Source organism: Papilio xuthus, unplaced genomic scaffold, assembly GCF_000836235.2.
Source record: "Papilio xuthus unplaced genomic scaffold, Pxut_1.1 DF826938.1, whole genome shotgun sequence".
Classification (NCBI taxonomy): domain Eukaryota; kingdom Metazoa; phylum Arthropoda; class Insecta; order Lepidoptera; family Papilionidae; genus Papilio; species Papilio xuthus.
The window spans coordinates 1,913,833-1,940,065 of NW_013531711.1; the positions used below are offsets into that span (position 1 = coordinate 1,913,833).

The 26,233-nt window shown below is 34.0% G+C and overlaps 4 protein-coding genes and 1 long non-coding RNA gene across 10 annotated transcripts; 3 read left to right on the forward strand and 2 right to left on the reverse strand.

Annotated features, from left to right (window-relative positions):
• The first annotated feature begins 6 nt into the window (after positions 1-6).
• LOC106121687 (uncharacterized) lies at positions 7-1,686 on the forward strand. The gene is made up of 3 exons (XR_001228069.1): positions 7-117; positions 690-808; positions 1,545-1,686. It is a non-coding gene; the product is annotated as an uncharacterized LOC106121687 (long non-coding RNA).
• A 733-nt stretch (positions 1,687-2,419) lies between these two features.
• Positions 2,420-16,590, forward strand: LOC106121686 (forkhead box protein N3). 6 transcript variants are annotated; one of them, XM_013317434.1, is made up of 8 exons: positions 2,420-2,558; positions 9,393-9,607; positions 11,860-11,957; positions 12,561-12,625; positions 13,142-13,420; positions 13,532-13,606; positions 13,769-14,044; positions 14,446-16,590. In XM_013317434.1, exons 2-8 carry the CDS (start codon positions 9,393-9,395, stop codon positions 14,584-14,586), a joined length of 1,149 nt encoding a protein of 382 aa, XP_013172888.1. In that variant the 5' UTR covers positions 2,420-2,558; the 3' UTR covers positions 14,587-16,590. The 6 variants fall into 6 exon arrangements, with proteins under 6 accessions (XP_013172888.1, XP_013172892.1, XP_013172891.1 ...); XM_013317438.1 differs by lacking the exon at positions 2,420-2,558 and adding an exon at positions 2,805-3,073 and having other exon boundaries at positions 11,863-11,957; positions 13,145-13,420; XM_013317437.1 differs by lacking the exon at positions 2,420-2,558 and adding an exon at positions 2,806-3,073 and having other exon boundaries at positions 11,863-11,957.
• Positions 16,591-19,239: 2,649 nt separating this feature from the next.
• Positions 19,240-23,470, reverse strand: Sou (required for meiotic nuclear division 5 protein souji). Its single transcript, XM_013317313.1, has 8 exons — positions 23,142-23,470; positions 22,474-22,566; positions 22,007-22,167; positions 21,444-21,650; positions 20,887-21,064; positions 20,345-20,529; positions 19,885-20,036; positions 19,240-19,610 (listed from the first exon to the last, which is right to left on the reverse strand). Exons 1-8 carry the CDS (start codon positions 23,275-23,277, stop codon positions 19,544-19,546), a joined length of 1,179 nt encoding a protein of 392 aa, XP_013172767.1. The 5' UTR covers positions 23,278-23,470; the 3' UTR covers positions 19,240-19,543.
• Positions 23,471-23,995: 525 nt separating this feature from the next.
• Phb2 (prohibitin 2) lies at positions 23,996-25,104 on the forward strand. The gene is given in 1 exon segment (NM_001312077.1): positions 23,996-25,104. A coding segment is annotated over 1 exon segment (900 nt). The 5' UTR covers positions 23,996-24,006; the 3' UTR covers positions 24,907-25,104.
• A 424-nt stretch (positions 25,105-25,528) lies between these two features.
• NdufV3 (NADH:ubiquinone oxidoreductase subunit V3) lies at positions 25,529-25,840 on the reverse strand. The gene has a single exon (XM_013317290.1). It carries the CDS (start codon positions 25,838-25,840, stop codon positions 25,529-25,531), a length of 312 nt encoding a protein of 103 aa, XP_013172744.1.
• Between the last annotated feature and the right edge of the window lie 393 nt (positions 25,841-26,233).

Consider the following 26,233-nt stretch of genomic DNA (forward strand, 5'->3'; position numbering starts at 1 on the left):
TAAAATTTTACATTCTATTCATATTTAAAAGAACTAAATGTTGAACTAGAACTTATGACCTTTTGCTGATTGCTGAAAAGTAAATTTACAACAAAAATTGATGAAAATAACATAAAAGTAAGTACAAGGCATATGCCAAATTCTACATGGTAAGTGGTAAATATTAAGTATTAATAATAATTCTCAAAGCACATATTTCCAGCAATTATTTGAACAATTTTAACCTTTTAAATTGGCTTGATATTTAGTATAATATGGTTTGCTCGAAACATGAAAAAGATTCAATAATAAAAATTAACTTAAACATTATTTAGGTTGTGTGTAGAATATCTCTCTATTATTGTTTCAAATATTGTAGATTAAACTGTAAATTGGTCATGTCATGACAAGTTTTTCAAACTAATTTGATTTATGATTCTATCATAGACATTTCACAAAAATGGGCAGGCAATAAAAGTTCCAACAAAACTGTACCTGTAAAAACTAATCATCATTTTTACATGGCTTGTGAGTTCCATCATTGTAGAGAATTGAATTCAAAGAAGTTTTGTAAGTAAATGGGGAGAAATCTATATAATCAAAGAAAACCAGTTTTTTTTAAATAAGGTATGTAATTAGGTGAAAAGCAATAATTAAATTGATTATGTTGTAGACTTGAATCAATTAATTACCATTTCATACTGTTGCAGATGAATGATTGCACCTCTTCAAGTTCTACAGAATTATTAAATGAAGGAATCTGCTTCAGAATTGCTGACTGCATGTCGCTGCAACATCTGTGCTACAAAGTTTGACTGTTTAAAATATTGTAATCCTAAACTAAATTTTGAAAAATAACTTATTATATGGAGTAGTTTAACCGCAAATCTAAAAAAGAGTCACCATGTTGCAGGAAATGCACTAGCATAATAACTATATTAATGTCAATATTGATATATAGATGTGTAACCTATACATTATTTATATTATAATTTAGTGTTTTATATTAGTTTGATGTTAATATTATGACAATTTTTAGAAATATGTATTAGACTTTAATATAAAATATACACTAACATAATAAGATTTTCTCGAAATTGGGAAATGCAGTGTATAGAAAATAAAAATATACTAAAATATAGGGAATTAAGTATCAAGTACAAAAGATTAAAAAAAATACCATTTAGTGGAAAATATGAAACAAAATTAATTTATTAAATTTGGATTTTACAAATATCACAACTTATTATATATCTTAAACATTTTTTGAACTAAGTAATAAAAAATAAACAGAGATTGTATACAATTTTCTTACAAGTAATTTAAATTTCAACACAGGTACTTTTCGCCAAAATATGCCTCCTAAGCTCATTATTTTTCCTCGTTAAGGAATCTATAGGTTACACATCTATGGAGAATAGTAATAACAAAAGAGTTAAAATGCGGAATCTTTAGGTTCATGATAATTTTATGAATTTATTTGAGAAGTAAAACTTAAATATTGTATTCTATTTTTACAGTACATAATATTTAACATGACTTGTACATTTGCAATGTTTTGATAGGAAAAGTTTGGATTAGGGGACTATTTGGAGCGTCGGCAGTGCAGTTGGCGCTTGACCGGATCATATTTTACATATCCAGGTACGATCTCCGCTATATACTATATACTATGAGTTCTTCGAATTTCATGATAACATCCATCAGACATTCAAATTACAAATTGCATATAACTGCATGGAAATTCAAAGATATGTGCGAAGTCAACCAACCCTCACTGGCTCTGCATTGTTGAATAAGACCTAGTCGCATTCTTGAGGGTAGGCTCCGAGCTCCTCAGTGGAGTATAGTGTGTCCGTATAGTGAGCTTGATGATGACGATTTGTTTTGATTCAATGCATATTGTCTTGTTAGCAATTTTCTAAATATTTTACCAACAGAGAGGAGCTAATCTCTTTCCAGTGTTATTCTATTTCTCAAGACAAGAGTGGCACTACTACTCCAGTTCTTTCAGAAAATATGATCTATCAAATAAACAAATTGGAACAAATAAGCATTTATTAAAGTTGGGGTATTTTGTTGGTGAACTAAACAATAATGGTATTATTTCGAAAGCAATGAGCATTATGTTGCGTTCTTAAAATATGTTCGCTTTAGTCAGAAGATTAAATAAAGTTGCAATTAACGAAATTGTTTTATTTTTCTAAAATTGTTTTCCCTCGAATAATACTTTCAAACGTCAAAACGGAAATTGACAGATTGATTTTTTTAGGTTGGTAGCAACGTAGACTTGTTCATAATATTGCTAGCATTGAAAATGTCAATTTTTATTCTCCGTTTGTGTATCTAATTAGTCAAGAGTCCCGTCTCTTATTTTATATACTCTTTGGTCAGTTTTATTCATAACCATAGACTTCAAATTGTCATATGTTTTATTTATGTAGGTTACTCTCTAATTTATGGTTTGATTGGGTGTTGAAGTGTTTGTTGAGTGTTGATTTCAAGAACGGTGGCTGCGGAATGCTGTTTATTATTATTAATTTCTAATTTGTGTTCAAATCTAACTTGACATCGATAAGGTAAGTTTTATATTATATGTACATATTGATCGTCATATTCCCATCATTCCGCAAGATATTTCTAATTTCTGTCATAAATAAAAAGAGTAAGCATTACGCATTTTATATCTTTATGCGCATTTTGCAATTTCTTCCTTAAATACTAATCGAATAATATTGCGTTGCGTCTATCCTATTTTACAACGTGTTACGTTCGGTGTCGTTTACACGCGGATCTAAAAATGTTACCGAGTCGCCTGATGTATGCTAAGACGCAGACGTTAGCGGCCCATCTAAATATGGAACGGATGGTTGACGGTCGTGTTAGTGATGTCCTCCGTGTCGTTTGTCCGCGGTCCCTGCAGTTATGTAATGTCCCTTTGAGGTCCGCGTCGGCACGTGCACAAATTGCACGTCGTAGTTCCACGTAGCTAGCTCGGCGCACGTCGACGCGCACGCGGTAGCACTCTGAACCCCAGTTTCCTAGCAACACGTTGTTGACGCCACTGCTGACCTAATGAATACAAAAACACATGGTAATTATTGTTACATCACATCACCTGATACGCGTAGTTATTTTCGAGAGTCACGCTGTTTTCTAGATGTATCAATATCAAATAAACAATTTAAAGTGAATATTTATGAAGATATAATTGTGTCAAGTGAGTGAGTTATAGACTGTTTGGATCTGTTTGTCCTTGTAAGTATTTTGTTAAGCTTCTTTGACCTTTATATATAATCATATATGATATCAAATAATTATGTATAATTAAACATTTTGTGTGTAGTGTCTCTGATTTTAATAAGTAATCAGAGTAACCAGTTATAAATAGAATCTAGACCTTAGCGTGGCCCAGTTTTCACTTCACACTTCCTATTTGAATGCTAAAAATATACCGTCTCAGAAAAACAATATACCAGTTACTCAATACTCATTTATCAACTTTTAAGACAATCACATAGAATAATTTCAGTAAACTGGAAAGACTAAAAGCATTTTACAACAAACCATGACTTAAGTTTATTAATTAAATAATAATTTATTTGCTTTTTTAATAATTCAAGTTTAAAATTATTCACAAATTGTTTTGATCTTGGTTTTACCTCCACCTGTATACTATATATCTATATATGAAATTATATCAAACATATCAAGGTCACATAATCAGCTGCATGATAACTGCATTCTAATTTATCGAATATATAATTTTTATTACATCACTATAAAGTAAAGTTTAAAAAAAATATATAATAAAATTATAATATTTTAAATGTCATTGGTAGACAATTCCTACCTATACCAAAAGGTTGTCCTATTTCAGGCAAAATGAAAGTAAATTTGTATTAAGTATGATTAACTGTTCCATTATACATTGTGATTTTTAATGTACTAAATTGAGAAATTATCTAATTAGAGAGGAGGAAGTCTGCAGATTTTATAGAAATCTGTCCATTTATAACCTGTATTTGCTCAGTTTTGTGCTGTGTAAGAAAGTGATTGATTAATGTTAAACAAGTGAGTTACTGATGGCATGGTGTCTTAATTGTTTATTATCTACATATTTTTTAACAACCTCTAAGTTCTCAGGATATAAAAATCATACTTAAACTGAGCATGTTATTGCTAATATAGAAACAATAAAACAAGTTACAGTCATTGTATTAGGTCCATTTACTACTTTTTTTTTTAGTATCTAATTGTTTTTAATTACTTTTAATTACATGTAGGAAAAGTTTAATAAGTTTCTCATTTCAAAGAAACACAACTCCAGTTATTGTTTGATACTAAGAACAATTAAAAACTAGCCATCAAGAAAATTCAAACAAGTCCAAACATGATAAGGTGTTGTTTCAAAGCTCCTATGGCCTTCTTCTAGCTCCATCACCAGATTAGCATGTGATGTCATAATATTGCATTATGACAGTATTTACACATGTATACAAAATTTCATTACAATTAATTACTGTAATTGCAAGATTTTGCAACAAACATCTCTCAGCTTATCACCACCTCAAAGGCCAGCAACACATCTGCGGTTCCTCTGGTATTGCTGATGTCCATGGGTGTTCCCGCTGCTCGTTTGCCCCCTTCTGTTGTAATAAGGATGAAATATAACATTACATGTTGTGAAAAGGGCTGTCCATTTTCCTAAAGTATAGAGCCAATCTCATGACATGGAGAGAGCATAAGTATGAAAATGTGTAGTTCTTGTTTTGCTTCTTGAAAATTGTCATGAATTCCAAATAATGAAAAAAGAAAATATTATTCAACCTTCATTCAATTCAAATCTTGTTACTCAAACACCTTCTGTCTTGAAGTTATGAATTGTCCGTACTGAATAAATTTGGGTTTGTTATACTTAAAGTTACATAATTTTTACATCTGTTAAATAATGTTACTGTAATAAATTAAATGTAACTATGTTTGTATAAGTCTCAATTTATGATAAGGTTATTTGACGTTCTTTTAATTATCATTACCACGTGTAATGACTCGAAATATGTAGGAATTTCATGTGGTAATGATATGATTATCAGTTTTAACTGGTTATTTTTTTTTTAAATAATATTACAGGCATACACATGATGAATTCTAAATATGTCGTCAACTTATAACATCCGATCTAGTGAAATGATTTTTTTTATGGAAATGCCTAATCAAATTTTCTTTAAACTTTACTTCGAAGAATATAGTCTTTTTTATTTGATTACAATGTTATTGGAATGTTAGCAGTTGACCGCGACTTCGTTCGTGCTGAATAAAACAATCTAATAATATAGTCTATGACATCCGGGGTTAGTGTGGATTCCCAACAGAGACTTTTTTTTTCAAATTGTTTCAGTACTTTAGGAGCCTATTCCAATCCCATTTCCAATTTCTTTGCAAAAGAAACTTTCATTTAGAAAATTAAATTAAATCACACGATTCGTATTTATTTCTTATTGACATTTTCTTTTTTTATACGTGGCTATTTGCTTGTTCTTTCTTATTACGTACGGTGGAGGTCAATAAAGTTTACCCTTTGATTCCTCTCGAGAGTAGCTAGTGCGGTTCAATCAAATATTATATTTACAAAGGAAAGTAATCATATTAAAAGGCACATGTAGAATAAAATCAATTCATGAATGCTTTTGAGACTGGAAATAATCTTTTATTATGCTTTTGAAGCGCTGGTATGATTTAATTACGATATCGAGGTAATCCGCCGTTGCTTTAACGAGATATTTTCTAGCAAAAATAAAATTATCTTGAACGTCGATATTTCTTTCATTCATCCAATGAGTTGCTATATCTGTAGAAATAAAATTCTAAAAGCATTAATACCTCGTTGGAGTAAATGTGAAAGTATAGGTTCTACGTATTTCATATACGTATGTAGATGTTGACCGTCATCGATTCCGGAAACAGAGCGCTGCATCCGGTCCGCGTGACGTCACAGATGCCCTTTCTAGCTTACAAATGTCACCGCGTTCCGATCTATTGATTTAATTAAGTAATAAAGTAAAATGTATAAAACATCGCCCATTATTCATGATTTACGTAATCGAATTATTTATATACTTAACGCGCAATAATCCCATTTAGTACCTGTATATAATAATCTTATAAATCTTGTTTTATAAACGGGGTGGCTACAAGTCAAAACTTAACACGATTCAAACTCAGAAAGGTCGCAAGTACTAAACTATGGCCAGGTATTATTTATTATTTTCCTATCAAATTCACTTTAAAAATCCAAAAATGTATCTAAATCACATTGTCTAGAAAGCAAATATAAATATCTATCTTACGTGATTCCCACAATTTTATAAGACTGGTATATTCTATCTACAGTCAGGATAGAATCTTGCCTTCGGAGATTCTATTAGCGAATGCATCCTACGCTCGGCATATACTAGTCGACGCCACCCGGCGTCAAGTGACGCGCAATGTATGCAACAACATGTGTTATCTACGGATTATTCATGCTCCCAAAGAAACTAATTTCAATTCAACTCCTAGCCATCAAAGGCGAACGGCGAATTGAATGAAAGTTGATTCATGATTTATTCTACGCCAGCATGAAGTGTCTGGTGAATAGATGGACGGTTTATATGTTAGTAACAGGGCAGTCTTCCTTTTTTTGATTACTAATCAATACGTTGGATAGTTACAACACGACAATGTATGTAGCTTTTAACCTTTAACTTACCATTCTGCCTGCCCTATTGAATGTTCGTTTTGGTTGCAGTTTCTTCTTTAATAAATTGCATTTAATATTTACTATCGTTGTATTAAACAATCGTTTGGACTTTGTTAGCGACGATTCATTAGAATTTTAAATACTCTTAAAGAGTTTAGTTGTATTTTTTTGTTTGTGGCGTTGTTATTTCCTTTAACAAAGGATACTAAAGCCGGCTCCGGTTTGGGTTGACCGCAGCATTTGATATGCGAACAAAAATTACTTTTAAGTACCTACTAAATGTTTTCGGTATTTAAATTAAAATAATATTAGAAGTATATGAATACAAAATTATTTGTAAATTGTAAATTAAATGTTCCCCCGCATATTTACGCATATAATACAGAGCTATAATATTTAATTTTCTAACACTATTAAAAACAATAAGACTGTAAGCTGCGGAAAATCAAGGTCGATTGTAGCCAGGCGAAATTATTGACCTAACCTTACTGAAACTATGCCTAACGCAATAAAGACAAATATTTCGCACAAAATCCAATGTAAACGAATTGTATAGGGTTCGTTTCCACTAAAACAAAGCCGATTAAAAGAGCTATTTATATATTGCAAATGTTTGGATAGATGGATGCATGGTTGTTTGTTTGTTAGAAGATATCTCCAGAGTGGTTTAAAAGATCTCTAAGAAATTTGACACAAAGAACATAGTTTCAAACAACACATCTACTACTTATCGAGTTACTTTATATCCACGAGGGCGTTGTCGTAAAGCTAGAACTTAATAATGGTTCCAGCTGATATTTTGTAAAAAAAAACATGCTGCCTTTCACCTTTCACTCGAGCCACAGAGTACATAATTCAACAACCCTTGTGTGTAACTTAAAAGTAATTACCGATTACAGTATCTTTTTTATTTCATAAAAAAAGTAGTTTAGAAGGTATGAATTGGCTTATCAAGCAGATGAATACTCTGGTTATGTACGTGCCAAATCAAATGATTACTATAATGTGCCTGTTCGTCTGGTATAACAATAATTAATTGCATAAAATCTGCAACATCACTCTTCACATTTCCTTCTAGCATTTTACCATTCGACGGAAATAAATATAGAATGAGAAATGAACAACATCGAATACTCGATTTTTATTACGCATCCGCATCTATGTTGCCTACTTCCACAAGGCCGTTGATTATTTGATTTTGTTACTTCTCCTTGATAATACGTGAAGATAAACATACGTTTTCATCTCAGATATGAGACGTATTACGTAAATATTTAAGTTTACCGTGATTTTTCGAAACAATGTTGTCAACCCTATCATTCTCTCTAGAATAGTAGAGATAATAATATTTCTACATGTGTTTCGCCAGTGTAAACCCACGGTTATATAAACGTATCGTGATATTTTACAGTTTAGAAACGTGGAACGTATCATATTGCGGTCCAATTTAACTTATCAATTGATACGTAGATTTTATTTTATCTACAAGCGTCGTGTAGGAAATTGTAAAACGTCAGGTTTTACGTAAAAATCTGAAGTGTAAGCTTGTTCGACCTAAATCGAAGAAAAAATAAGAACGTCGTTTTCAAAATGGAATTCTTTATTTTCTCTTATAAAATGTAAACCATAGAAACTTTAGCGAAATGATTAGTGTTGAGAAATGCGAACGGTGAAAGCGAAGACTGTAGTTTATTGTAAACATTCTAACAAGTAAAGAATCTATACATATTAATGAAATTGGATTGTATAGATTCTTTGATATATTGAAAAAAATACACATGATGTATTCGCGTAGCTGATGAAAAACTTTAAAATGTAACTGTATGTCCGTCCACAAAGCCGCGTTTGTTCCGGCTAATCTCTGGAACGGCTGGAAGGATTTTGACGGGATTCGGACGAAAAGGCAGCTAATGACCGCGGGCGTATGATAGGCTCCCTTTTTTAACGAACTCAGGCGACGGCCAACTTACAAATATCTTTCATGATCATTAAAAATATTGGAGTTAAAATCTATCATTAAATCGATTTTCCGCTTCGTTCTTTAATACATAAATTTTTGTGGTAACGTCCTTTTTATTTATTTGATTAAAAGAGAGTTCTATTATTAATGAATGATAAATTCATAACCATGTTATTTCAAAACAATTTACAGATAATATGCATTTTCAAGTAATGCAAATGAGTATCGTACTTTCAATTAAACTGATATAAAGTAGATGTAATAGTTTTTTTTATACTTTAAAGTACTTGACTGAGTTGAAGCGCATTCTAATGATTGCAGTCATTATAACGGAAGCATAGTTCATATGTTTTAATGATTATGATCTAATGTTGAAGTATGATGTTGATGATATCATCAATGTGGCAATAAATTTTATTATCTGTTAATGGATTGTGGAATGCAGACGACTCTAAAGGATCTCCGTATATATCGACCCTACGTTACTATCGTTTTGGACAGAAATTTACTGATAAATTTTTATAAAGTTATAGACAAAGGTTATCTTCGGTCTGTATGGTTATTCTTACTGCAACTTTGACACAGGCGAGTGCAGCAGTATTTCATCATCATTTTTAACAACTATACGCGTATCTATATCTCTTCTCATCAGCATTTAGCTATATCTTGAGTATAGCAGCCAACTGTAGCAAGGGTTTTGTTTGTGTTCAGATGGCGCCGATGCGTGGCGAGCGCGGCGGATCGCCGGCTCGGGCCGCGCGCGCCTCCCTGCCCTTACCTCGCCGGTTGATCCGGCAGATCGCCCGCCATGTGGCTTCCAGCGGCCGTTCGCTGCGTCGCCTGGAGGTCTCCGGCAAGGTCATCGACAACTTCGACGACATCGACGACCCATCAGATGAATCCGACATGGAAACACCGCAGCCAGCGTTAGTATCTTTATCTGTAACAGTCATCAAGTCGTAAACTACGTCCTCAACAAGAAGCTGTATCCTACCCTATATTTTTGTATGATGTATCTATTTACATTGGTCGTTAATGACAGGGTGGAAAATAACTAAAGGAGAAGGTTATGGGGGACAGCGACACTCAACCGATGAAATTCGGTAGTAATAATACCTTACCATTGCCTTTCTTCAGTTCAGGTATATAAAAATCTTCGCTATACTGCGGAAAAATATGGAATTAATTCCGTTGCGCACTTACCCGTACCCGGGTTGGGATTTTTATATTCTTGGTTAGTCCATAATTGATATTGTTTAAAGAAATTGCAATCGAATGAGTCACGTGCTCCACATGTAACCATGCACCACCATGATTGAATATGTTCACAGTGGGTTTCCATTGCTGAAACACTAATACAATAACATATCGTTGTCACTCTCCTTTTCTTTGAAAGAACAGAGAAAGCAAATTATGTTCTTGTTCAGTTATTTGTGTACGCCAACGTTTACATTTCATAATACAAACGCAAACTAAACACGACTTCACGCTCAAATCGGAAATATATTTACACTAGTTTGTCACTGAAACGAATTGATGTGAAATATTTGAATAGATTTTCACAGTTTGTGTGTGGTCTTGTAGTTATTCAATTTGATTTAATTTTATTACTTTGACCTATATTTAGCTTTTATTACTATCAATTACTATAAAACCTTCAAGTAATTTAACCGATTCGCAATTTAACAATTTCATTACTTTGCCTTGTTTTCGTCGTCATATTACCACAGAGAGGCTCGTAGCCTACCATGTTGGACTGACTATGCCTTTGTCAACCACCATAACCCAGTGCAGGTTCGTTGACTTCACACATATCCTTTAATTTCTTCATCGATATGTACAGCTTTCATCACGATGTTTTCCGTCACCGTAAGATAGTCGGAAAAATGTTCATAAAAATTTTAAAATCGAGAAACACATTGGTACATAGCGTTCGAGTACAAAATTCGTTATTATTGTAGCTAGTGTATATTAAAAAAGGTCTATACAATGTTGTGTTTTATCAAGATAAATTTTTGTAAGATAAGTGAAGGCGCCGTATATTTATCGTGTCGTTAGGAAGCTATGCAGGTTGATATCGTTTAAGAAATGTATGTATATATATTTTCTAATCTGATTCAATTACCTAAAGTCGACGTGTCGCGACTTAAGTTTATGATGGATGATCGTCGCGCGTCTGATACGGGGCTTTATCAGTTTTTTAGGTGACCGGGTAAGACGACTGACCTTGCTTCGCCACACGTGATCGATGTTCGCATACTTTTGCTAAAAATGTATAAATGAATAGCTGTCGTCCGCGTCTCAATCAGTGGGTAGAAAAAATCTTACTTGTTGTGTTCTTCTAAGATAGGCTATGTTCTATTGCATCCGTTCTGGAGATACCTTCTAACAAACATCCATCCATCCCCACATCTAAACATTCGCAATTATAATATTAAATAAGATTTTGACTCGAAAAAATCTTGGTTTTTTTTTTTAGATAAAAACTAGCTGTAGACCAAACATATCTTTGTGGACATTGCCTTTTGTACAGTTATAAAATATAACTAAGTTTTGTCAAGCATCAGAACAAATTGATCTATTATAACGGGACGCAAATTTTTTGGTACAATTTCATATTTTTACGAAGATACTTAAAGAGAAAAATTAGAAAACGAACTGAGTCTTTACAAAAAGCAGATTCTTTTAATATAATTCCGTTTTACGGCAATATTATATCGAAGGAAAACTGTTTACGTCACAGTTGCTTATTTATGGGCACATTTACCTTGTTATGAGGAACCAATACTACACATTGATGTATATTACTGAAACAATTATATAAGTACTTACTTTTAATATTTTAAAATAAAAAATAAATTAAAGTTGAAGAAACCGTCTCATCTTACTAATATGATAAATGTGAATGTTTGGATGGATGGATGTTATCTCCAGAACTGCTGAACGGATCTAAATGAAATTCGGCATTCATCTAAAACATAGGCTACTTATTGTGTTTTTTTTTACAATTCTTTACGGACGGACTCGCGGGCGACCGCTAGTAGCTAATAATATGTCATAATTTGAAGTTTTCTTTTAAGTATGTAAAATAAATTATGAAATTGTAAGATGTTTATCATAGAACATAATTTAGGAATTAGAATCTAACTTGGTATTAAAAGAAATGTGATATATCCAGCAGGGTGGCATGTGGTAACGCCGGCAACCTGCCACCCGCAGACCACGATGATGACCTCACCAGCCTCAGCTGGCTGCAGGACAGGAACCTACTCAGAGGTCAGTTATCGCCATTCGATTTAGTATATAAAAGTAATTTTCCACTAAGCTACTGGTCGCTTTAGTGAAAAAGGATTTAATCCACTACTAGTGGTTTATTTAATTTTGATTCCTGTTCTTTTGAATATGCGATATAATTAGGTGTATAAAATCTTTTGAGCCACAAGATACATATTATGTAAATCGGACGATCAAAATGGAATAAGCCACGCAATTTCACAGAAGGCGTCCACAATGCGCCGCCATTTTGTATTTTCCCCCTAGAACAGTGGTTCCCAAACTTATTTTGTCTACTGCCCACATTGAGAATAAATATTTTTTTAGCGCCCCCATATTTGCACATATTTAAAAACCACTATAACTTTAAATTAAATTAATTAATTATTGTGACCTATATATGTATATATTAACGGAGAATTCTAAACGAAACTTTTACTATAACCCGCAACTTGAGACCTGCAGCGCCCACAATTGGGCGTTATCGCCCACTTTTGGAAAGACTGCCCTAGAATATTAGTTGATGCAAGAAATTATATTTAATTGACTGTTTCTAGTTATATAAACTGGATAGTTTTCATAAATATCTGTGTATTTCTGTTACAGGGATCAACCTCAGCAAAAATGATCTGGAAGATACAAAGACGATCACCAGTCAAGTTGTTCTTAAGGTAATTTAGAAAAAAATCTATTGTAATTTAATATAATATTTTTAATCTGTGTTTTACTAAAAGAGAATGAATTCAATTCGATATTAATCATTTTCAATTTTTAAACGTAATACTTTTCACACAAATAATGTTTAAACAAACTAAGTAAATTTTGCTTTAAGTTTTAGAGAACAATAAAACTTTTTTGTTTATTCAAGTGCACAAAGTTCAATGTTACAGTGTATTCGAAAGGAATATATTAAAAGCCTCATTTTATCACGTTCTATAAATTTCCTTTTTTAATGTTTAAAAAACTATATTGGTAATTTTTCATTTTCCATCTTCAATTAAAGTTCATTTTGCTGTTAAAAATAAGTTTATAAGTATAGTCTGTCGGTAGACTTTCATTTGTATTGGTTTGTTATTATTTACGAATGATCTAATGGCTTAAAACTTCACATTAATGCATAAGTCGAGTCCCTAACAAATATATTGGCGTTCTTTCAACAATCATTTATGATAATTGTTTCCTTACAGCAGCCAGAAGCGAAAACCCCGCCCCCAGTGATCCGCATCCCCTCTCCCCCGCGCACGCCCTGCAAGGCCCCGCCCTCTCCCCCCACCGCGCACACCAAGCCCCCCTACTCCTTCTCCTGCCTCATCTTCATGGCGATAGAGGCTGCGCCCGCGCGCGCTCTGCCCGTCAAAGAGATATACGCCTGGATCATACGACACTTCCCCTACTTCAAGCACGCCCCACAAGGATGGAAGAATAGTGTAAGACATAACCTGTCTCTCAACAAATGCTTCCATAAGGTTAGTCTTCATTACAAAAGGGTGAAATTCTTTACATAACGGTCATTACGTTATCTGACAGTAGCATACTAATATTTTTTTAATTGCAAATAACATTATCTTCAATTCCAGGTGGCTGCCGCCCCCGGACTCGGCAAAGGTTCACTATGGACAGTGGACCCACAGCATCGTTCCACGTTATTGCAGGTAATATAATGTCATCTTGCTTTTACAAATTTTTTGTTCATATGTGTGAGAATCAAAAAAAACAAAAGATATCAATATGAAAAACTAGCGGTTGACCGCGACTCCGTCCGTTAAAAGATCTACTTTACTTCTAGCAGTTTTCTTACAGTATATTGTTTGCAGGCGTTCGGTCGACAGCCTGTGCCACCCGCGGAGGCGGAGTGCGAGCAGACAGTGGCGGGAACAGTAGTTGTGCCGGGGCCGGAGGCGGGGGCGGTGGTGGTGCCAGTACAGGAGGCGGGGCAGACTGCGGGGGCCAAGAACGCGCCCGACCCGCAGCTGTTCCCGCACTTGGCGCGCCGGCTGGCGGCAGACGCGCGCAGCGAGCCCAGCGCTGACGAGTACCTCGCCGCCGCCAGCGTGCTCGCCATGAAATATGGCCCCGCCGTGCTCGATCAGGTACAGTCAAGATCCCTACGCAGTGTTCCACTTGCAAACACATTGCCCCGTTCCTGTCAACGTGACAACTCCGCCCCTTCTTATAAAATTAGGCAGCAAAAGACATCATTGCCATCTACTAATTACTTGATTACTACCGTTACCATGGCAACTATCCATCTTTGCTGCTATTGGCTTGCAATTTTTGGCCCTTTCTCGCATAACAGTTTTATTCAACTTACTCAACACCTAAGTTATATAGTATGAAAATTTATAGCCTACATTGTCTTGTGGTTGCTGAGATCCTGCGTTACAAAAAAGTGTGTGTACACATTTTATATTATATTAGTATTGATAATATAATATGTATAGATATTAGTGATTCAGTTATAGATTGATATCAATAGATTGGTTTGTTACAGCTGCCGCCTGCTGCGCACCTGGTGATATCGCGGTGCGCACGCGACGAGCACTCGTACAGCGGCGGGGGCGGGGAGGAGCGGCGCACGGCGGAGGCGCTGCTCAACCTGGCCGGCGTGCGCTCCGAGCCCGCGCCCAGCTAGCCTACGTATGCGCACGCGCACGCGCAACACCTTGTATACACCCTTCTGTAAACCTTCCACAATACTCCGACAGACATACATCGCACCCTTATATCACTCTACAACTAGCGTTATACCTAAAAGTAGCCTATTATATGCCCGCGTCCATAAGCTATTTTCCTATCGAGAGTCCCATCAACATCGGTTCACCCGTTCCGAAGGTACCAAGAACCAACGCGGCTTTGCGGTCATACAGACAGACTAATTTAATAAACTGGTCTTTCGTTATCAGCAACGTGGTAGTACATAAAGACAATTGAATTGTATGTTAATTTTATGTCGTAATTTTTATAAACAATATTTCTGGTTTGTTTTCTCGATTAATTAAGGGTGCGATGTATTACCACTAAAGTTAAAATGACTTAATACGCATAATATTACTTTTTTTTCGTCTGACGGTCTACTCTCCTAGTTAAGACAAGGACTACGAATTCTTTTGTTTTCCACTTTAAATGATTCTATAAGGATTTATTTCGTTAAATTGAGTTAAAATTGGTTAATATTGAATCTAACGTTTACAATTATATAAAACTGATTATTTGATATTAGTTAATTTGCATGTAACTTTGGCGGTTACATTATTTGTGGAAGGTATTATTATGTAAAAGAACATCCTATATATAAAAATTAATTTACGTCTAGGCTATTACATCTTGTTTTTTGTTAAATTTATAAAATAATTTCGATAATCTATGTAGAAGTTAACCTAAACATCACAGTATGTCATTTGCGTTTAATCTTTGTTTATATTACATGCTCAATGTTTATTTAGGACAATTACTTAGTTACCTTTTTAAAATGCGATTTTCTTTGAGAAATAATTTAATAGCTTGGGCATAGCTCAAGTTTAGTTGACGTCGTTCTTAGAACGAATACTCAAATGTTCATCGCTTCATAAAAAATAAGTAAAATAGTTTGAAATGTGTATAGGAAAAGTTTACCATACTCTAGTCCAATAAAGACAATCTTATTTCGGTTGCGATACAGACTTTGATGTTTTAAATAAATTTAATAATAAAAATTAGACAATTTGAAACATCCTGTATATTAGATCGAGATTTCTCAAACTATTTCCATTCATTTTCTTTACGATATCACGAGATATTGAAATGTCCTCGATTACTTTAGTGAAATTTTCAAATAAAAAAAAATAACATCGTTTAAAGATTATTAAAATGAGGACGAATTCGATAGTACATACAGTAGTAACTTTAGTGATAGATGTGATAATACTTATTATGAATTATTATTTAAAAATAAAAAGAATGGAAAATAGTTGAATAGGTTCCGCATTTAGGATTCCCCAATTTACTATTAGTCAAACAATATTCGTTTAAGAATACATTAAAGTAAGTATAAACACCGGTGTTGCTTTCCGTCTTTCTTTGCTGAGTAATTGAATTTTGATGCCGAGTGTTGCCAGAATGTTCCCCATTTTTTCAGCAGCGGGAATGTTATGAAATGTAGGTAATAAGCTATTTATAATTATTTAAATTATTTCGCTTTCTTATATTAAAATAATTATATGGGAATGGTGGAAATTATATTATTCTAAACTGAGCAATAAATTTGTAAACATTTCCTTTGTGTGATCTGAACACAGACATATAAATGTATACAGGGCGTTCAAAAATATATCTTACCACTTGTTCGTGTTTAAATGGTGATATCTTATATATATTAAATGTAATTTATATATTTAAACTTTATGAATGCACTAGCTATAAGCAAAATGTATTTTGTGTTCATAGACCTTGTGATCGTATCAGGCTATTTCTTACATCTTCTAATGTTAAGTGTAAATCTCTCGCTATTCTTAACTTAACAACATATAATTATGATATTCTTCTTTTATATATGTTCAATTGAATTGTTTGTACCGCTGTGTCAGTTTTGTTGTATTTATCACATTTTTAAAGTGTAAAGATTCGTAATTTTTTTGACTAGTATGGAAGTATGTTTAAAATATTGCACATTGTCTAAGAAAATATTATCACATTTTTTTTTACTTTTTAAAGACGAATAATGTCTGGTCAATAATATTGTTTTAAAGTCGTTGAATTTAAGTTTACGACTTGTTAAATTTAAAAAAAAAATCATGATTTTAAGTACACGAATTAGTTTTAATAAAATTTATTTAAATTTAACTTTTCTTTAACTAAAGCATTGATTTTATTTAACGTTTTTTTATAATTGAAATAATTTGAAATGTTCATAAAATGTACAAAAAAAGGTATCATACTATAAAAGTATGAAATGTCAGACTGAATTCTACGACTGATTGCAGAGGAAGCAATATTATTAGAAGTTAAATATATAACAAGCTTCTAATAAAAACGTATTATTTATGTTATTTATTTTATTACATTTCAACCCGGTTTATATTAATCCAGTCCAGTGGTCTTACTCAGCACTTGATTACAATCGCTGGACTGGAATAATGTTAACTAGACTTTATAATCAGCTATAATCACAAGGTGTCCGTCAAATAAAAACTCATTATCTACTACTAAACAGTAATATTGTGTGCCAAATGTTTAAAAACTCTTAATGTACCGTGAAATGTGAATCCAAAAAATTAGATACAATTATGTATAATGTATGTATTAAATGGAAACTTATGTAACTCGTAGATTTATTAGTTGTTAAGTGATATTACGTCAATCTAATATATTGCTAAATATTTAAATACATCTTGTGCTGTATTTAGGAGCGTCTTCCATCTTAATCATATTGTGTATTTGTTTTTCTCTTAGAAAGCTTCGGGTCCGGGAAAAAGTACGCATAGACAAATATTACTACAATTTAGTGTTGCCATTTAAAATGATATTATAATTAATACTTAAAATCTTCAAAACGTTATTATATGATTTTTGTTCATAAATCAAACAGAATTATTTGTTCAATCTTTTTTATTTTATAAATATTTATAAAATGTTCTTTTTCCCGCGACCACGATCTCACTAGCCTTTCTTTCGGTGTTAATAAAATATATATGTAGATAAATTTTACAGCAATAATTAGTACCTAATTGTAATGTACTTGGCTGTTAGATGCTGCGCGTATTTATGTATGACATTGATATTTCCTCAAGGATTATTGTTTTTTTTTGTGAACTTGTACCGGCTTGAAGTATGGTTTATATAAGTGTGAGTTATTGAAACTTTCACATATTGGCAATTCAATTACGTCTACAAAGTAACTCGTTTTTAAAACACCAGTACAAAAATATTATTATCTCTGTTTTTAAAAAGAGAGTGAAAGTGACGACAATGTGAATTTGTTTCGGCTGTAGATAATCTATGGTCAGGATGACAGATTTCAATAAGATAAACGAAATGTTGACAGTATGCCATTTATAATTTTTTGATGAAGTTATTTGCAATGTGTGAAAGTTTTGTATGACGATTCGGTATCTGGTTTGGTCATAATGAATGTTTACTTCTTCAAAAGATGCCTTTCGTTTAAAAGTTATATCGATATGATATTAAAATTGTTGCGGCTCATACTTTACAAGGTGAAAAATTAAATTATTAATTTATTATTTTTAGTTTTAGTGAAAGTTGGTCTAAGTTACGTGGTCAGTTTGTAAAACGACTTTTGATGTACCCGTTTTCGATAAACAAAAGGCGTTTATTTTTAAAATGTGTTTGTCTATGGTTAAACTTAGCTGTGAGCAAATCCGGGCTGTATTTTAAGTAAATAAATTATGATTGTTTTAATGTTGGTGCATTCGCCGGCTTACTCGACTTTTTTTTTAATAATATTATTGCTATTGTTGAAAGTTATGCCAAATTTTTATTTGTCCTAAAAAATCTTTTGTCTATGTACATATCCATTAAATAAATTATGTACCGAGGATCATCATGTGTTTCTTTTCAATAATACCTTTATGGAAACGCTTTGAGCTGTTTTCTTATTCGAATTTTGACGCTTTAAAATTTATCTGAAATATTTTGTAATGCCATACATTGTTTCAGTACAATGGCATTAATTAGCCTTTTCTTATAAGGAAAGGAAGGGTAGGGAAAGTGGATTTAACAGGACGCATAGGAAGGGGAATCATTCACTTTCTGAGCCACTCTGTCGATTAAAGGTAAGAAGAATCACATCCGTAATTACGGATGTCTATTGACAGTATACGCTTCGCTATTTCGGCGAATCCAAGGGCTGTTAGCTCGTTTGCCACCTTATAATGTAGTAAAGTCTGTACATTTCACTAGATTAGACATCTTAACGGCGTTACTCTAAAGCAGCAACCATCAATTCATATTTAGACATTTTATCATGTTTGTTAAACAATAAACTTGATAAAATGTAACTGATAATTGTTAAATGCTAAAATGTCGTGAGTGTGGGTTTTGTAATTTTGTGGACTGAATATTATATACCTATCTGAATATCGGTGCCCACGATACATGCATTTCCTACTGTGGGCATCACTAGATTATCCACATTAACCATAAATGGTAACTCGAGTCTAATTTAATTTCTTAGTTATGTGCAATTTTATTATGTTAGTTATTGTTTCTTGGTTTAATCTGTATTACCTATAATAAAAACTTTTCTTTCTTTCTTTCTTTAAATCGGTGTTAATGAGAAGGGAATTAATAATAAAACTTACATAATTATTTATTCCAGAAATCATTTTTCAATGCGTCTTTCAATCTACATAAAAAAATTTAACATCGTACATTACTGTCTAATTTTATTGCCACATATTTCTGACACACTCAAGTCCCTCAGTTTTGATATACTATACACTAAGGGTCACCCTTAGTGATCATTAAGAGTGCGGTAGTTATATGTGATTACACGTCCGCTCTATGTTACATATGCTATGTGTAAGCTATGTTACAGTGTCATTAACGAAGTGCTTCATGTCCTACAGTTATATAATAAAAGTGCGTTCAAGCGATTAAGAAAAATATATTTGTCGCGCTTCGGAGGGTGATTGCTCCATGGGGCAGTACGGGCATTTCAACCTGGAAATAAAAGGCAAAAAGTTCATATACAAATTTAAATAAAAAAACAAAAAACAGACACGAGTAAAGATTTCGTAAATTTAAAAAAAAAACAGTTACTAGAAATAATTCTAGACAGCACTTTACCAGACTCCTGTCTTTTGCGTGTAGGTAACAGATGAGGATTTTACCAATGATTTGACTGATACTAAGTTCCTTTTTCTACTAAGCGACACTAATATTTCATTTCCACTAGCCCGCTTAGTGGAAAAAGTGTGTAAATTTAGTGTCTCACTTGACGCCCATAGCGAGCTTGTTGAGGGCATCGCGCGAGATGACGTGTCCGCACAGCAGGCGCATGGGCGGGTTCTGCTCGGAGGCTTGCTGGCGCAGGATGGGGCACGCGAACACTGAGTGGTAGCCGCCGCCCTCCGCACCCAGCTCCACCTGCACACAACATTACTATCATAGCTGCCCACCCCTTTTCCTTTAAGAAAAGGATGAGAAGGGGGAGTATATTTGATAGATGAGTGGACACATAGGAAGGGGAAATATTCCATATAAAAGGGAAACAAAGTCCCTTAAATTAAATTAAAGGTAGCAAATACATCTGCAATTGTCTATAGATAGTGGACGCTTCGCTATTTCAGCGAATTCCTGTAACCGCTTGCTTGTTTGCCACTTTATCCTTAAAAAATGTGAAAAAGCTTTGTTTTTAGTTTTATACCAAACTTATTAAGCGTGTATTATCATACCTCCAAGGGCAGCTCATCATCAGCCCAGGCAGCAGCGACGTGTTGCTGACACATCTTGTTGCGTATGTCGTGCAGCGCGGGCAGCACACGTGCTCCAGCACCCGCAGCACCCGCCAGCGGGGACAGCGGCGCCAGGCGCAGCAATGCACACGCCTCGCGCACGAACAGCTCCGCCGCCTCGCTGCCTGGAATACAAACATGGTACATACAATTTCATTATATACAAGTCTATTGGTGAACGATTGGCCGGGTTGAAATACAACGACCATACAGAAGACAGGCAAGTAGATGTAATTCCGCGTTCTGATGAGCATGCTTTCCGGAGGCTTAATTTAGTCTCCCTTCCCTTCCTAGGGCTTGGTGGAGGACCGGAAGGGAATATATTATCTTTATGTGAGACGCACATCTTTCGATGCAAGAATTGCAGGGCAGCGATCGCTTCGCCATTCCGGCGAATTCAGATGGCCACTTGTTCGTTTGCCACCTTATATTATAATAAAAAAAAACATTAAAGGTATATAAGTGGTCAAAGTGTGTGTTACCTAGTGCGCGTGGGTCGAGCAGTCGCTGGTACTGTGGCGGAGGGTTTCCAGCGCCGGGTGTGAGCCAGGCGAGCGCGCACACCGCCGCCGCCAGCTGGCGCTCGTGCCGCGCCGCGTGCGCTGGGAACTGCTGTCGCGCGTACTCTATCGCCGCGCCCACGCCTTGCTCGCGACCCACCTAACAACATTTGTCTTTGGTAACACAAAAACGAAAGAAATGCAAATAGGAGGAAAACATACATTTTAAAAATTGAACCAAAAGACATGCCTTTCGAATAAAAAAAGAATTATGAAAATCGGACAATCATAAAAAAGAAATAAAAACACATAGGCACAAATTATGAACCTCCTTCTTTTTGAAATCGATTAAAAAGTATTATAATAAATACTTACATAAAATCTAATTTGGTCGGAGATTGTTTACAAACATCTGTTATACTAATCATACGCACTTGTTGTATTTGAGAGCTATGACGTCACAATATGAGTCATATTTTTTGGAGCATTGTATAGATATATAATTTATTAAGAAATACCAAAAGGAGGTCAAAGCTGACCTTGAGTGTCTGTACGGTGTGTAAGGCGAATGGCAGCGGGGAGTGTGTGAGCTGGTGCGCGCGGCGCTGAGCCCAGGCGAGTGCAGGTGCAGGGTCTCCCGCTGCCAGAGCGCTCGCGCACCGCTGGAGTAATGCGAACGCGCATGTCCGCTCAACACAGGTCACCCCCGCCTCTGATACGAACACGTCGCCCACCTCCTCTAAACCCTATAGTAATTCATAATACACAACAATTTAGACTATAAAATTAACAAAACACTTGGGTAATCATTTTAATATTATATGCTATAATTATGTTTTAAATACACATATGATTTTTGGCAACAGCTAATTTACAATATAGAAAAACAATGGACTAGATAACTGCAAGTATTAACATGATAATGACAAATATTGATATAGACAGAATATATTTAATGAAAACACCTAAAACCCATTAAAAAATCAGTTTCACCAAAACAATTCTTATTTTTATTGAAAAAAGTTGTTATATTATTGTTTATGAATTTTTATCTATTTGGAAAATAAATATTGCATATAATATGTATGCATATAAACTTTACCTGTCTATACAAATGCTGAGCAATAGCCTGCTCCATAATAGGCCTGTTTGTGTCAGAGGAAAAGGACTCCGCTTTTGGAGCAACAGAGGCATAGTCAATAATAAAGTGTCGATCAATTGACTTGCCTACACGAGAAACTGTAGCATGCAGTTCACGATGTTCTGTAAACAAAATTTACTGCCAATGTAACATATTCATAATAACATATTTGGAGTTAAAATTCCATTTACTTGAACCAAAATTGAATGGAATCTTGATATTTTATTCAAAGCAACCCCGTCCGCACATAATTAAAAAAACTTAATAAGTAGGCTATGTGTTTTTTCAGACTATGTTTTACATCTATGCCAAATTTTAGCGGGATCGGAAATACCTTCAAACAATCCATCCGTCCTTCCATCTAAACGTTCGTATTGATTATTAAGACAATGGATAAAACATGACTCTATAACCGCTGTGAACCTTACCTGTTGACATTTGAAATACTGTTTGTTTCACATTAGCTGCCAGATCACTTAGGATCATTGCTTGTGTCTGCGTCAAGGGACTATCTGGAGGTTCTGCAAATAAAATTTATACTTAACAAAATCACATATCTCTATGTGTATCAGAAATAAACTTCAAAACTACTGAACCATGCAGCATTCATATTTTATTGAATAGCAATTACAAAATATATTTCTAATACCTATTTTTAATCAATGAAGTAGATAAATTACTTAAAAATAAGTTTAAAAACAGAATATAACAAACAATAGTTTAGTATACAATGCTAATAAATATTTATATGACAGATCAAAACATCATAACAGTACTGTTTAGATAGGGAAATTATTGTTGAATTACAGGTGTTACAGTACAATTAAGTACACAACTGTCAGATTATAAGCTATTTGATTATAATTTGTGAACCAAAAAAGTCATTGTTCAGACAGCAGAAAGTTGTTAGACATGGAAGACTAAAGTGACACATGCTGTGGAACAGCAGTAGGCAGACAAAGGCTGACGGCTAATGATGTTTATTAAAAAAACCTTAAAATAAATATAGGATTTAACAGGCACTAAAACGCAATATATACTTTACTCACAAATGTTATGTGCCTTGGTTTGTCATTTTTACCTATAATGTACTTACGTTTAGATATCTCGTTTTTTAAATCTTCTACTTGACTGATGATCTCTTCTAATACCTTGTTAGTATGCTCATTTAAAGCATTAAATTTTGTTGTGGCTTTGTCTAAATCCTGTTCTACTCCCAAGCATGAATCCATTCTTCTTTCTTATGTTGTACACAACAAGATTCTAAAAATTATTTCTCTGTTTGACGAAATTATTTATTATAAAGAGAAAACATCAAGACTTCATTTGAATGTTTTTATTTAATGAAAACAGACATTATGCTTTCTTTTTCTGCTTCTGTGAATTTTAGGTGAAAATGTCAAACTCAATTTGTCAACTCAGTAATTTAGCTGTCTGTGGTAAACAAAGAGCATTAAAATGGTAAGCATGGCAAAATGGTAATCAGTTATTACACAGAAATAGAGGCTATGAAAGTAAGATCAAGGAAATATCATATCAATAGTGATTACAAAAAATTGGGTACTTTTTAAAAGAAAGCTGACCTAAAGCCCCTTACTCTAGGGCTCAAATTAAGAACCCAACTTTTTAGGTCATTTACTCATCACATCCAAGCAGATCTGGAAATATGTTCAGTATACACGAGAATCACATTTGGTAATATTAATATCGTCAGCCCTATGTTACTGAAAGTAATGACCAGATATGTCCAACAGCATTTATTTCAATATATTTTGTCTGTGCCTATGTCATAAAATATTTATTCTTCTCTGTGCTTAATTTATGTACTCTTTGTTGAGCTTCATTTTGCTTTTGATCTGCCATCTTGCCGAGCCGACCTTGTTGCACAATCTGTAAAAGTATTAGGTTATATCATTGAATTGGTGGATTAATATCTTTTCCTTTTATTAGGACTTTTGAAAATGGCTCAAAGTAAACTTAACGATATGGCAGGCAAATTTGCCAAAGGTGGACCTCCCGGACTTGGTATTGGGCTGAAAGTTGTAGCAGTAGTCGGCGCAGCGGCATACGGTATTTCTCAATCGGTATTTACTGTGGAAGGTGGGCACCGGGCCATAATGTTCAATAGAATCGGTGGTGTACAACAGCACGTTATGGCTGAAGGGTTGCATTTCCGAGTACCATGGTTCCAATATCCTATAATTTACGACATAAGATCCCGTCCCAGAAAAATATCCTCGCCTACTGGTTCAAAAGATTTACAAATGGTCAACATTTCTCTAAGGGTTTTATCACGGCCAGATGCACGTCACTTGCCTATTATGTACCGCCAGCTAGGTACCGATTACGACGAGAAAGTACTGCCTTCAATTTGCAATGAAGTTCTTAAATCAGTTGTTGCCAAATTTAATGCATCTCAGCTCATTACTCAACGTCAACAAGTTTCTTTGTTGATACGCCGCGAGTTGGTGGAGCGCGCTGCTGACTTCAACATCATATTGGATGATGTTTCACTCACTGAGTTGAGTTTTGGAAAGGAATACACAGCTGCAGTTGAAGCTAAACAAGTAGCGCAACAAGAGGCTCAGCGTGCTGCTTTCGTAGTTGAAAGAGCTAAGCAGGAGCGTCAGCAAAAGATTGTACAGGCAGAGGGTGAAGCTGAAGCTGCAGAAATGTTGGGTAAAGCAATGGGCATGAATCCAGGTTATCTTAAATTGCGCAAAATCCGTGCTGCCCAAAGCATTTCTAGAATGATAGCACAGTCACAAAACCGTGTATTCCTTCCCGGCAACAGCCTTATGATTAACTTACAAGATCCTACCTTTGATGACTTATCGGAAAAATTGACAAAAAAGAAGTAACATGAGGCCAAGGAAGAGGGTTCTGGATGTCTGAAGCCAGTGACCACTCTTTCCGATGATGAAACTGTGGTTATAATAAGTGGTGCGGCTTCAGTGGCAATTTAAGTGGAACATTTGCATTTGAATATTTTTAAATTGTATGAACACTAGAAATTTAGATGGTGGATATTGCATTTTACGTTATTTAGTTGTAGGCTTTTAGTCAATATGTGGATGAATTGATTCAAATAAAACCGTAAACAACTATTAATCTTTCTTTTATCACCTATATCATGTTAATATCAATTCAATGTTATTTTTTCATATTCTAATCTTTTAAAAAGTTGGGATTGTTAATGATTGCTATTGTCAGGCTTTTTATATATTATGTGCAAAGATTTTATAATTTATCCAATGCAGTCTTTATTTTAGAAAATATTAAGGTAATAATGATGAATAAATAATTACTAGTCACTGAGATAATTGCTTAATAACAATCTTTAATAGTATTAACACTTTAAACTTAATGTAATCTAATAGTGATGAACTTGGAAAATTTATTATTATTAAAAAAAGAACACCATAATCAAGACAGTAAATAATTTAATACTTTACTACAGACTAATACAATAACAATGGTAGTTTATTTCTTCACTGCAGAGGGTTGCGGTAATCTGAACTTAGCCATTTCAATTTCAGCTTCAAAGAAACTAGTATTGTCGTAGCAAAAGTACTCGGGGACTTTGTAAGGTCCGTTCTTGCTTGGGTCAACTCCTGGGCCGACTGGTTCTGCTGCAGGGAGAATTACGGCAGCGCTAAGTCCTGGCACATCTGATTTTATTTCACTTGCGGTAGAAGTAGAAGACCCTGAACCAAGATTTTGAACTGAACCCTGGTTGTAGCAACGCATAACAACGCCATTCAAATTCCTTCTTAAACACAACCGAGCTATCATTGTTAAATAAATTTTAATGTTGCGTTACACAACTAAATTCTTGTAATCGGAGAAAATTATTGAAATTGACTATTGTATGTCAGTGTCAACCTAGTGTCAAATATTTTAATTAGTCAACTTTTGTTTTTTTGTGTGGTATATGCTGTTACCAGTTAGATATTGTTTACAACGGAAGAAAAATTATAATTGCATTTGAACAAGTGAAGAAGACATTAATTATCAAAACTTATTCGTTAAAATTATCCAAAAGAGGATTTCTATAGATAGCCACAAGATAAATCTTCATACTCAAACAAATTTTATTTTATTAACCAATTAACGGTAACCGATTAACAAAATTTAAATTGTTTTTTAAATTCATAAGTAAAGTAATTTTTAAGTGCACAGTGCCCT